Source organism: Scleropages formosus, chromosome 2, assembly GCF_900964775.1.
Source record: "Scleropages formosus chromosome 2, fSclFor1.1, whole genome shotgun sequence".
Taxonomy (NCBI): Eukaryota; Metazoa; Chordata; class Actinopteri; order Osteoglossiformes; family Osteoglossidae; genus Scleropages; species Scleropages formosus.
The window spans coordinates 20,796,614-20,810,311 of NC_041807.1; the positions used below are offsets into that span (position 1 = coordinate 20,796,614).

A 13,698-nucleotide genomic window follows, 5' to 3' on the forward strand; every position below is an offset into this window, starting at 1 on the left:
ATTGTACTTTTCCTGAGAGGTACATCGCTTTGGACAAAAGCATCTGCTAAATGAATAAATGTAAATGTATATTAATTTAGCAGAGGCTCTTATGGCTATGCTGTTAACCCAGTCTCATTGTTCACATGTGTAGTGTTGTGACTGTACTGAACTCCTGTTTGGGATTCAACCACAACTTTTCCAATCCTCACTACAACTTCATGTAGGGTCACACTAAATGGCATATTGAATTCATCCACCTTCTTCCTTCTCTCTGATAGCAGCACTTAAATATCATGTTCCTCGGTGAAACATCTGAAAGCATTTTATATTCACTATTTTTCTCCCAGTCTGTGCATCATACTCTAAAGTCCAGTCATTTACCTCTCATCTTAATGTTGAACGTTGGCTCAGCTGGGTTTTCACTGGTTACTGTCTGAGCACATCGTGTGTAAATGTCCTTAACTTTCTTCCAGTCCAGACTTGCTGACTGTAATATGAATCTTTTTCATGCATTTTACATTTTGATGTTTGACTTTCCCTTTTTCTGTGGCCACTTAAGTGTTTTTTTCATGTTTAATTCCAGGCTCTACTAAGAAATTACAGAATTGCTCCTGTCTGAACTGTGAATTTGAGTGTAACAGGGAGTCCATATTAGCTAAATACTCTCAAAAATACTGTGAAAAACATCAGTTATGTTTGTTGTGGTTGTCAAAGTAAACAAAGGATATTCAGAATATTGTACTGAATACTACAACAAGGACAGTATGAGGGCAAAGGTCCAACGGAAATATCTTGCCATGGTCCATCTGGCGACAGGATTGCTCTGAATGTTGCCTTACGTGATCTACTAGAAGCAGTCTGGAAACCATTTCATGCGCTGTAGCATGTGTCAAGCTCTCTTATCCATCCCTGGCCGTCATACTTTTGCTTCTTAGATACTGCTTTGTTCCAATAACTCTTAAGTGTTCTACATGCCATCACGCAAGTGCTTGCCGGCTTGTGCCAGCACTGGGTGTTTCTCCTAAAACAAGATCATCACTCAACTCGCTACTTGGGTATAATCCAAGCACTTTTCAAAACGCTCACTATCAAATTTTCAGTTGCCTTTTTCATCTCTAAGTTCCTGCGAAAATCACAAAGTTCAACATTCAATATGTATACAGACATTAGAGCAGGGTCTATAGATTGATTTCAAAAGCCTGTGATCTGTGACCAAGTCAAAATGCCTCCAGTGTGCATGTGGAGAAGTCTAACATGCCCATATCACACATACACACACAGGCTGAAACCGCTTGCCCCAAGTGGGGTTGTGGCAAACTAGAGCCTAACCCAGCAACACAGGGCGCAAGGCTAGAAGGGGAAGGGACACACCTAGGATGGGACACCAGTCCATTGCAAAGGACCCCAAGCAGGACTCGAACCCCAGACTTGCCAGAGAGCAGGACCCGGCCAAGCCTGCCATGCCATTGCGCACCCCCATGACGCATACAGTGTCGTGAAAAAGTAACTACACCCTATGAGAAGGTGCGTTTTCAACATATTTGCACATATGGCTATTTAATCTACACTTCAACAATATTGATTGCATAACATGGAGCAAGAAGGTAAGACTTCAGCACCTGGGACAGCTCCACACCACCAGCACAAGCAGCACTGGGAGCTGTCATTTCTACACACCTGTGGGAAATCCTCTCATCACCCCAAAGGATAAAGGAGATGACAGGCTGTCATCAAGATGTGCTTCTACACTGAAGCCCCCCCCCCCCCCCACCCCCGGCTCCTTTGACAGACCACAGCGAACGTCGAGCAGCAGCTGGGACAGCGTTGATAAAGGAAACAGCAGCACAGATGTCTGCCTACCCACCTGAACCGCTGCTGCATTCATTTTCATTCCGTCAACTATAATCCACCATCTGACCAACAACAGACAGGAATAAACTTTTTGGAAGTCTTCAAATTTGTACAGTAAGTGCAAGGGTTTATTTGTGACATATCACAGATGCTATAAGCTTAAAACAACTGTGGAGTCAGAAGGATACTCTCGCTTTGTTTTGGAGTAGAGCACCTTAGTCCAGAAAGTAAATATGGAGAGTGATATTTTAAAAAGATTGTACATGAATGTACTTTTTCTGACAACTTCTTTTACCCTGAGATGGACTGTGTAAAACTGACAGTGGCAGATATTGTGGTATCCAAATAATATGGCTTTTTCTGTTTTTCTCAAAACCTCTTCTACATATAGTGCTTCATTTGTTTGCATTAATGTGAAAGCACTGCATATGGTAGAACTAGAAGCCAGTACTCTGGGTCTGATCCACCTTCAGATCCTTGGCCACCAAAGAGGCCGTAACCTGATGCATGGAAGGCCGGTTCTTCATAAAATTGCTGACCACTTTCTCTCGGAACTTCTCAAAGTTGTATAACTCCCTGAAAGAAAACAAACCCAGTACAAAAGTTATCCATTAAAATGACAACTGCAGTGTTTCAGAAGTTAACAAATATGAGTAGCAGATATATGTCAAAAGTCACTCTGGTGGTACTGGTGATGCCACTGTATGCGTCACAGGAATACAGCTGCTAGGGTTACCTGTAGAGCGGCCGTGTGAACTTCATTCGTCCTTGTTCAGTCACCATCTTCAAGGCCAAAGGGACTGCGTCCTCCCACTTTGCCCTCAAGCAAACACGCAGCCACCTTGAAGAGGAGAAAAAGTCTCCCCTAAAACAGGCTGTTGGTGCAGGCTTCTCTTAGATAATGCAGGCTCCTTTCATGACAATTCGAACATGCAAGCAAATGCAATTTGTACCATAAAATCATAATAACGAGCTGTCAGCAAAATGTTCTGATTTACAGCGTAAACTGAAAGATTATATTTTCTGAGGTGGAGCTAAAGCCAGCACACACTGTAGAGAGGACTGGTGTAAGTGAGAACTAGAACTGCTTTATACTGTTCTTGTATCTGAATTATAGATGTAACTGATGTGCATATTTATAAATTGACAAATTCATCATAAGTTGTTTACACACTTGCTAATTAACATTTTACAGATTTTTTTTTTTTAAAGCCAGGGGGTGCGGTGGCGCAGCGGGCTTGGGTGGGTCCTGCTATGTGGTTGGTCAGGGGTTCGAGTCCTGCTTGGGGTGCCTTGCGGCAGACTGGGGTTCCATCCGGGGTGTGTCCCCTCCCACTCCAGCCTTACGCCCTGTGCTGCTGGGTTAGGCTCCGGTTCGCCACGACCCCACTTGACAGACAGTTTCAGACTCTCTGTGTGTGTCTGTGTGAATTTTTTAAAGGTTTCTGCCAGGAATTAATTCAGAAATTATTACTCTTTTGAAATGTTTACACAAAGGCACTGCATTCTGAATGACTTTTATTCCAACTAAAAACAAAATGCTGAAATGAAAGAATACCCTGAAGTAGACATCCAAACATACCTGAATCGTATCTCAGAGTTATTGATGTTGTTAAAATTGTACATTTCCTGCATCTTCTTCACATGGGTCAGGGGCAGTGCTTCCTGAAGAGAAATGAAAGCATAGTTAAGATTATAAACAGCAAGCCAGTCACTGAAGTGCTATTACCTCCTAGGACATGGAAGGTCTGGAACCCCAGGAGCCTCAGCAGAGATGTCTAGTGGACCCACAATGTGGTGGTGCATCTGAATTTTTTCCTTCTTTTTCTTCTTATTTATAAGTTTGTCGGTCAGTGAAAAATTGTAGATACTCATCGACTTACGATGGTTCGACCTATGATTTTTCAACTTTACGATGGTGAGCTAGCAAGAGACATTCAGTAGAAACTGTACTTTGAATTTTGATTTTTGCCCAGGCAAGCAATATGCGGTGCGATACTCCCGTGATCCTGGGCAGCGGCAGTGATCTGCATGTCCCAGCCTGCCATGCAATCGCTATGCAGATAGCCCCCTGTATCTACGTTGTGTTTTTTGCATCCATAATGTCACAAACGACCATCTGTGTCTCCTGCTATTGGTGGGAAGAAGAGGAAGGCAATTACTCTTGAGGAGAAACTCAAGATAATTGCCCAGCATGAAGGCGGCAAGCCCGTGATGGCCATCGCACATATGCTGGGCTATGATGTTCACTAGTTAGGTATGTTAAATGCATTTTCGACTTACGATGGGTTTCGTAGAACGTAACCCCATCGTAAGTCAGGGACCACCTGTACACCTGTACCTGTGTAGTAGTTAGAGCTGCTGCCTTTGGATCCAAAGGTCGCAAGTTTCATCCCCACCTCGGCTGTAGTACCCTTGAGCAAGGTACTCACCCTAAATTGTGCCAGGAAAATTACCCAGCTGTATAAATGGTAAATTATTGTAACCTTAACGTCGTAAGTCGCTTTGGAGAAAAGTGTCAGCTAAATGAATAAATGTAAATGTACAACAATTTATCAGATTAGACATCATTTCCATGGGGACACTAAGTGACAGCTTTCCCCTCCTACCTCCTGTAGCAGCTGTGCCAGGAACTCGATCAGCTGATGGGAGGAAAATGCCTTCAGGTCATTTGGACTGAAGTTGGCCAGGTCCTCCTCACTTGCCTGAGAACCATTAAAAATAGGGCAAGTCACACTAGTACAACCACATATTAATGCCTAATTCTACAGTAATATTAATATCAACAATGGTAATTGCTGTGCTAATTACACACACACACACACACACACACACACACACACACTGGCTGAAGCCGCTTGTCCCGAGCGGGGTCACGGCAAACTAGAGCCTAACCTGGCAACACAGGGCGTAAGGCTGGAGGGGGAGGGGACACACCCAGGAAGGGACGCCAGTCCATTGCAAGGCACCCCAAGCGGGACTCGAACCCCAGACCCGCCAGAGAGCAGGACCCCGGCCAAGCGCGCTGCGCTACTGCGTCCCCCATGCCAATTAATAATATTTAAATAACACAATTTTGTTCAGATACTTTGTAGCATGGCCAGCCATAGGAATTAGAACTCCAATGACTGCTCAAGTTAGACGTATCTAAGAAATACGAAACATGAAAAACAAGAAAAATGAAACAAAAACAAGGCGCAACCTCCAGTATCAGCACCACTTCCTCTTGATGTTATACTGAATTAGAATACACACACACACACACACATTTTCAGAACCGCTTGTCCCATACGGGATCACGGGGAACCGGAGCCCAACCCGGCAACTCAGGGCGTAAGGCTGGAGGGGGAGGGGATAGACCCAGGACGGGACGCCAGTCCGTCGCAAGGCACCCCAAGCAGGACTCGAACCCCAGACCCACCGGAGAGCAGAACTGTGGCCCAACCCACTGCGCCACCGCACCCCCCTGAATTAGAATAATGCCCCACAAAACACTGGTAAATACATACAACAGTGGTTTAAAGAACACTGATGGTCAGATGCCTTCCAGCGCTTCCAATCACCAGATCATCTCTCAAGTTTAAGAAGTTTTATAGAGCAGAGTGGAAAGTAGACTTTCATCCTCCTTGATCATTCAAAGAACTTGAGGCTTTACTTCTTCCAGAATGTTCCCGTATCCACATACTGACAGATTTAAATTTTCGTGACAGCATTTCAAGGCGGTATGAAACTGTTCTGAAGGGAAAAGGGTCACCCTACTCATTATCAGTTACCTGGTAGTCATACACTGCTTCACAGTTTTCCCACCCTCTGTAATTTACAAATGCAATGCAAAAATAACAAATGCTTAGCCTCACATCACATGATAAATTTAAACATGCAGCATATCCAGGACACTTTCACTATATTGCTGTAGACAAAAGCCCTGCAGTGAACAATAGAAACACAGAGCACCTTCTTCCATCTCTGACACAAAGCGGTGCAAGCATCAGCCAGGGTGGTGTCATATCTGCCAGGGAACAGAGCCTGTGTCAGTCCATACTTACAATATGATTAAAGTTCTGATGTACAAAACTGAAGAGCTGCTGTGCTACTTTCAGGAGAGTATTGATATGTAACTTACTGTGGTTTTACTGGGGGCATTCCTGGGGTATGCATCCATGTGTTCCAGTCCACTTTATTGAGAATGTCCACCTAAGGAAGGAAATTTTAACCAAGAAAGATGCTCAGATTCTCTCTGTATTTCTCATATTCATAAGAGAACCCAAGTTTATAATGTCTTGGTCACTTTAGTGACTTTGCCCTTTTTTGTTGCTTTTTGACTTTTTATGCAATCCTTCTTTAGGTGCATCTTATCCATAATTATGATATACCTTGTCTTTAAAGTAGGAGAACAAATAGTTCTTCCAGTCTTCAGTGGTGACACTTCTATAGGCAAATAACTGGATGTAAGATTTGATGAAGCCCATGAACACCTCTATAAATAAGCACATAAAAGAAAACAGTCTTATACATCAAAGGTGCAGGGCATTGTTGTCTGATTAACACACCTACAACTTCCTAAAACACTCAGTGTCTCATTAAGTCGATGAATGTAGTCATATTAAGTCTGAACCAATTTCTATACTGCAGATCATGTCCATCAATCACTGGATTGAATAGTGTCTGGAGACGTATGAGGCACATTTACCTGGGCCACCCATAAGCTCTTCCAGGTGGTAAAGAAGAGCAAAACCTTTCTCATATGGGATCGAGGAGAAGGAATCATCTGGGTCTACTCCATCAAGGTTGATGACCAAGTTGGTGAAAGGGCTTTTTGCCCCCAGTGTATTCACCTAAGAAAAAATAATAGTATTAGTAATGTGCTGCTATTGTAGTAAATGTCAAGGACTTCGGAATACAAACCATAATTATAGACCAACTAATTTCTACCCCAGTCACCCATTATTGCCAAGTGCCCTGTGACAAATGCTTATACAATTCTGTTATATACATTATCATTACAGAGGTCAGAGGTCTACAATGTAATATTACCTAATACACTAGTTTCTACGGTTACAAATTAAGGTTGACATTTTCCAGATTACAGTATTTGTTTAATAGGATTTTCTTCATTCATCATTCTTCCAAAGTATCTGTGTTGCGGACCTCCATTTTGTGCCGAGCAGCTAGCTTGCAGCAACTCATTCCGAAACAGTGCAGTTGTGTGGTACCTCCTTCATTCAACTACCTTCCAGTGTTTACAGCTTGTCTCTGATGTCTGAGTGTCTGATCAGAACCAGGATGACAACGTTGCACAGAAAGCAGTCATCAAATGGTATTAAATAGGACTATATGGAAACAAAAAATTATTTAATCATTTTAAATTAGTTTTATTTTTTTGCAGTTTGAAGTTAATAAAATTCTAAAATAAAACATCCTACTCTTTTTATATGCTATAGCTTTATCCAAGACTTGCAGATCCTAACCAATAAATAAATCAAAGGATGTTTGTATAAACCTTGAACTGTGTAGATAATAAAAAAGCTGAAACTGGCCAACAGCTGACAAACTTTGGACACTTATGAGATAAATCATAATTGATTAGAATGTTTTGGAAGTAATTGATCTTTCCAGTAATTTTTACTTTTTTTTTTTTTTTTTTTAAATGTTGGTGTTAAATATTATAGATAATAAAATACATCTTAGAGATTTTTAAAAATTTAAATTTAAAAATTTATCATAGCGTTCTCTGAGGCTTTCACAGAACCTAACCAGAGAACAAACCACGGGACGTCCATATCATTAAAGGATTAGTAAAGAGTTTTTACTAATTTTTTACTATTTTTTTTACTAATTTTTTTTTTTTTTAAAAAGAGTTTTTACCCTTTTTCTGAGTTACTGGTAGAATTGACTATGGATTCTCTAACAAACTGAATTAGGAAAGGACTTCTGATCCCAACTGAGATAATACATCAAGAAGGCAATGCACTTACAAAACCTTGACATATATACACACACACACACACACACACACACACACACACACACACACACACACACACATATATATATATACACATACATACATACATATACATACACATATATATATATAAAATTATTATATACAAATAAAATCTGAATATACATTGATATTTACATATTTCATCTGTACTTTTGTAAGCTACTATTACAACTTTTAATCATTTAAAATCTAAAGCTAAAAGTCAGTATATAATATACTGGAAAATCTGGGGAAAAAAAAAATGCAAGGAAATTAAGAAATTTCATGTGAACTGATGAGGCGATCTGATCTCCCACATCTCACAGTCTCCCTGACAGCCTTACCGTCTCCTTCAGTTCCTTCCAGCCTCCTATGGCCATGAATTGTCTGAACTGCTCACTTTGAAGAAACCTCCCGATCATCCTCTCCAGATACACTGTGTGCCCCTCATTCAGCCTGGACAAAAACACACATCGGCTCAATACACCCTCTGTTGCACATTTAGGGGATGGGGCCAACAGCTAGGCTCTCATGCAGTCTGACTGAAGTATAAACCTAATGTACAGCTGAACTATGAGAAAATTTTTTATGGCATAACAAGGATGATGCAGCCATTGGGACATGTTACATTTACATTATTCATTGAGCAGATGCTTTTCTCCAAAGCAATGCACATCTCATAGAAAAATGTTATGTTATTCAGGTTTTGGCAGTGCTCACTTTTCCACAGATGCATGTTCACCTGTACCTCACTGAATCACTACAATAGCAATGCCCAAGCTTCCCAGCAACCCAGAACTCATGTCCAATGTTACACACACCAGAAGTGCTCCCAGGTCTTATTGGTGACGAGATTTCCAGTCCAGCTATGCGCAATCTCATGTGCGATGACCTAGTGATACAACCATGAATCATAAGTCAAATATGGCTACACACATTTTCCTGTACTCATGTGCTCACACGTTAAAGTCACTTACATTAGACAGGGACTTGTCACCAGCCTAAAAGAGAAAGATTTTTCAGCATCATGAGGCGTTTTACAGTTAATGTGACACATACAGATGTTTACACATGAAGGTCATAATGGTGATGGATACTGCTGTATGGCCACTCACCAGCAGAGTTGGAGTCGCAAAGGTCAGACAGGGGTTCTCCATGCCGCCATAGGGAAAAGATGGTGGAAGAACCAGGATATCATACTGTTGCCATACATAGGGACCAACCAAGTCCTCAGCAATCCTTAGCATGGACTCCGTCTGAAACACATGCACATTATGTGAATGATTATGCTTATTTATTATTATTGTAATTCCTTACTTTCAAGGCCCTGAAGGGTTTAATCACAGGTATGGACTGGGGGTATCAAAAGATGAGAAACATTGGGGAAACAAAGAGGACAAGAGAATCATTAACAAAACACTAAAGGTAACCAAAGGCTGTTAAAAACATCTATAGTCTCAAATTTTTTATTGCTGCTTCTCCACAAGCTGCTGTAAATAAAAGAGAAAGGCCAAAACTAAATCCACATGTGCAACTGGTCAAGATCCAGAAGAATTAGGAGTTGTGACAAACCTCTGAGAACTCAAATGCAGCAAGATCCACCAGCTCCTTCTCAGACCATACTGAAGACCTGGGCCCGACTTTCCTGCCAGACACAGTCGGCTAGTGAGAGCAGGCGGAGGAAAGCCTTCATGTAACCACAGAAGCCGCACCACGGTCAAACACAGAACACAAGGAAATTCCCAGTCTACTGACAGAAAAAAGAAAGACAGCAGTAACTGAAACGTACCTGTATTCCAAGGCACCTACAACAATGGCAATTAGGTATGACGGCATGGGAACCTGTGGATTTAGAAGAGAAAAAGAGAATTATTTCTCCACCTGAAGAAAGACTCATTACAATTTCCACTACTATCCTGTAGGGGCTCATTGCATTAAAAATTGTCACCATTATAGGAATCATTAAAAATACATTTACAGTCTATCCTCAATTTCCCAAGCTTCACTGCATTCATTAAACTAACAATGGAGAGAGCTGGATGACTTTGAGACACAGAATCAAAACTGTTTGAAGCATTACTTTACACATTATTTTCTCCGAAAAGGCAAAAAAAGTATATCTTCCCTATGCTTAAAAATAGGTTTTCTTCAGTGTTTATGATATTTCTGCTGTTTTCTTAAATATGTTTGCAATGGTCTATAATATCACAGAATGTGACACAAGCAAAATGCAACAGAACTGATGCAGAAAAACAAAACTGCTAAAGGCAGCTGGTGAACCAGAGAAACATGTACCGGACATTATATCAGTCACGACAGGAGTGGAAAGAAGGTGCGAGACTGACCGTTTGTCGGAAGCGGAAGATAGTCCGGTTGCTGTCCTCAGGGTCAACTTCCTGTCCGTCACGCACTGCACTCATCAGAGCCACCAGCTCCCTGGGCACAGATACCTGAAGACATACCCGCCAATTACATAGGCACACAATGACACACACATTCACTAAAGAATATGGTGTGCAAGTGGTTCACAATCAAGCTGTCAGGTGTAAACCATTCGTGCTGCAGTGTTTCCTGTTTAAGACAGGTGACCTTACCTGGGCGTAGTAGGTGTGCTTCACTGATGGGGTGTCCTGGCAGGGGACCATGGCCCTGCAGTGAATTGCCTGAGGGTGAATGACCAGAAGAAAGGAAGGATCACAGAGATTCCAACCGAGAAGCAAAAACAACAAAAACATCCATTGGAGGAAGAAGGGGAGTAGAAAGCGAATAGGAGCGAAACAAGAATGCAACACACATTAGGAATAAGACCCAAATTCAGCTTGCTTCTCATATCTGAAAAAACACCTTAAATACACTTAAAATTTTAAAATGCAACTTGGATTACGATTACCGATCACACTGCACTCATGGAACTGCCTGCTGACAAAGAGTGGTTATTGATCTACAGAGATAAATTTCAACGTGACCAGGATCAAAGCCTTCACTAGTGAACATATCGTATCAGATTATTATTAAGCAAAGGACTGCAACCTTTACTCTGCCAACAAGTCACAAAGGACTTCAGTCTGACTTCTCACCATATTCCTTTGGGCTTCCACTAGGTGCTTCAGTTTCCCTGTGTGTTATGTGAACTGGTGACTCTAAACTGTCTGTAGTGTGTATACTGTATGGGTCAGTAAATCAGTGTGTGATTGGCCTGCGATGGATCAATATACTGTCCAGAGTGTACTCATCCTCACAGCCTATGGGATTACCCAGAGGCCACCATAACTCTGTAGAGGACAGGTGGTTACTTATGGATGGATGGACAGATAGATAATTACTTTAATGGCTGTCTAACAAATCACAGTCGAACTTGATAAGGTGCAACAGAATCCGCATTTATGAATAAATCTTGGCAAGTAAAGGTACATGTGAGTTACCTTGATACAACCGTATTTATACTTGCTTAAGAATTCTCATAATTCAGCCCAGGAAGTAAGGTCAGTATGAGCACAGATTCAAGGTTTGATGCCAACAGAGAAGTTTTTATGGAAATGACAGCGTACCTGGCACTGACTGAAGAGGTACGGATGTTTCTTTCCAGCAGTCTGTTCTGGTGCGAACCACTGCAGAGCTGAGGCCTTGGGAGATGTTTCATAGGTCACTTCCACAATTACATGCTGACCCCTACAGAAAATGAAGGGCTAGTTGAATGATGAATCAGTTGAATTATTCTGGCTGTCTTGTTCATCTTTCATAATGACACTGTAAAATAACATGCATTAAATCCAGCTTTGTTTGTGCAGGGTCTGTATACTTCCCACTTTGTTTGCAATGCAAGGACAGGTGTGGAAGAAGGTCACGGTAAACCATTTTAGTACTCTGCCTTACCACAAAAACCATGCGAGTGGATTGACAGGACTTGCCACACTCACCCTACTGTACACCTCTGTGACACTTCAGATGTAACACAGTTCACTTATGAACTTTAACAATGGTGGTACTTGTTTGAGCTGATACCTTGCTGTGTGCAGGTACCCAGTTCACTGTTGCCCTCCAGCTGTAATGGCTCTCAGCAAAGTACTTGCACTAAACTGCTATAGTACAATACTGTGCTGTATGAATGAGAGCATAACTGTGAGTAGCTTTTTGCAAGTAGTTCCAAATTAAATAAGAGTTATTAATAGGTATAATAATAATAATAATGAAAAATATATTTTGAGTTATTGGATGCAAATACTTGAACATTTACTTTAGCCAAATTACAAATTCACTTTTAGGAATGAACATTTATTCATTTACCTGATGCTTTTCTCCAAAGTGACATACAACGTTAAGGTATTTACCTATTCATATAGTTGGGTATTTTTACTGGGGTGGAGGGTGCCGTGGCGCAGTGGGTTGGACCGGGTCCTGCTCTCCGGCGGGTCTGGGGTTCGAATCCCGCCTGGGGTGCCTTGCGACAGACTGGCGTCCCATCCTAGGTGTGTCCCCTCCCCCTCCAACCTTTTGCCCTGTGTTGCCAGGTTAGGCAACGGCTCCCCGTGACCCCGTATGGGGCAAGCTGTTTTAGATGACGTCTGTGTGTGTGGTATTTTCCCTCGAGCAACTTAGGATAAGTACTTTGCTCAAGGGTACTACAGCCAGAGGTGAGGCTCAAACCTACAACCTGTGGGTCCAAAGGCAGCAGCACTAACCACTACACTACCAGCCACCCAGCTTTTAAGTCAACATGAAGTGAAGAAACCCTTACCGGGAGAGTTCAAAGGGCAGCGAGATTTCCAGAGGCGTTCCTTTAACGGCATCCAGCACACCCAGGGCAAACTTGGCTTCTTGGCCATTCGCCGTCACCTTAAAGATCTTCAGGTCCCTTGTATCAAGAGTCTGTTGAAGAAAGAAAGAAAAATCTATTGATTGACTAAAAGACACATAGCTAGAAAGACAGCCACAGACTAAGACAATAAAAATCCAATAACTGCAACCAAGAGCAATAAGAGTATCTACTCTGTTTGTACAGATAGCAAAGAATATCTTTCAACCTTATCAAACACGCAGTGTCTCTCTGCCCTGCTGACAAAGCTGCCAAAGTTCACACAGTCTCTCTGCCCTGGACTAAAAACCAGTTCGGGAACACAGTGTTTTGCTCTGATTTGTTAAGCAAAAAACCACACCCGACCTGCCGGAATGTGGCTTCTTCAGCAGAGACAGAGTCTTGGCAATTGAATTGCGAACCTGTGTGATCCGTTTCTCTCCGGAAAACATGCGACATATCTGATGAAATCACAACACAGAAGTGCGGCTACCTCCCTCCTGCCACAGAACAGACACAGAGACAGAGACACGAAAGAGCGCAGATCGCAGCGCGCGCACTGATGGAGTGAGAGTGATGATGGAACGAGCGGGAACACGACGAACTGACGTTATTAACTAACTCTGCTGCCACAAAAAACATATAAAAACCTCACACCACCAGCACGGCATCCACTGCAAGAGCATCGTGCACCATCTGCAAGCACATTACTTAAGTTATTTGCAGCTTTTTTTAAAAAATAGTAGAAGAGGCAGCAGTGTGACGTGAGTTCACCGCGACTGACGTGTCGTGTGTGTGCAGAGAAATAAGAGGTGAAACGCCGTACCAGGGTGGAGAATTTGTCCTCCAGAACTTCTACGGTCAAAGCGACTCTCCCCTTAAGCACATGGCTGTCAAAATCAACATGGTAGCAGAGGTTCAAGTGCTTGGTGATGCACTTGGAGAAGGAGGAGAAAGAGCAGCTATCAGTCACAGCAGCCATGGTCAGAATGCCGGTGAGGAGCCAGCACCTTTCGTACCACTTTATCACGCGGTACTTGGAGGAGCCAGGAGTTGTGGGTAATGGAGTTTTTCATGGAACACGTGG

General features: G+C 42.3%; 1 protein-coding gene across 1 annotated transcript; it reads right to left on the bottom strand.

The window, feature by feature from the left end:
• Nucleotides 1-1,959: 1,959 nt before the first annotated feature.
• On the bottom strand, nt 1,960-13,593 carry LOC108931362 (leukotriene A-4 hydrolase-like). The gene is made up of 19 exons (XM_018747101.1): nt 13,438-13,593; nt 12,555-12,685; nt 11,368-11,488; nt 10,414-10,482; nt 10,165-10,269; nt 9,609-9,661; nt 9,392-9,464; nt 8,935-9,075; nt 8,797-8,820; nt 8,641-8,711; nt 8,164-8,275; nt 6,524-6,668; nt 6,207-6,310; nt 5,957-6,027; nt 5,788-5,842; nt 4,443-4,538; nt 3,416-3,498; nt 2,570-2,674; nt 1,960-2,409 (listed from the first exon to the last, which is right to left on the bottom strand). Exons 1-19 carry the CDS (start codon nt 13,591-13,593, stop codon nt 2,271-2,273), a joined length of 1,854 nt encoding a protein of 617 aa, XP_018602617.1. The 3' UTR covers nt 1,960-2,270.
• Nucleotides 13,594-13,698: the final 105 nt, after the last annotated feature.

Excerpts from the sequence above, each read along its gene's own strand:
- LOC108931362 (XM_018747101.1), bottom strand. The coding sequence starts at position 13,593 with ATGGCTGCTGTGACTGATAGCTGCTCTTTCTCCTCCTTCTCCAAGTGC. Across the intron at positions 8,276-8,640 it reads AAGACCTGGGAGCACTTCTG|GCTGAATGAGGGGCACACAG; the intron begins GTGTGTGTAACA and ends GTTTTTGTCCAG. Across the intron at positions 2,675-3,415 it reads AACTCTGAGATACGATTCAG|GTGGCTGCGTGTTTGCTTGA; the intron begins GTATGTTTGGAT and ends CTCCTCTTCAAG.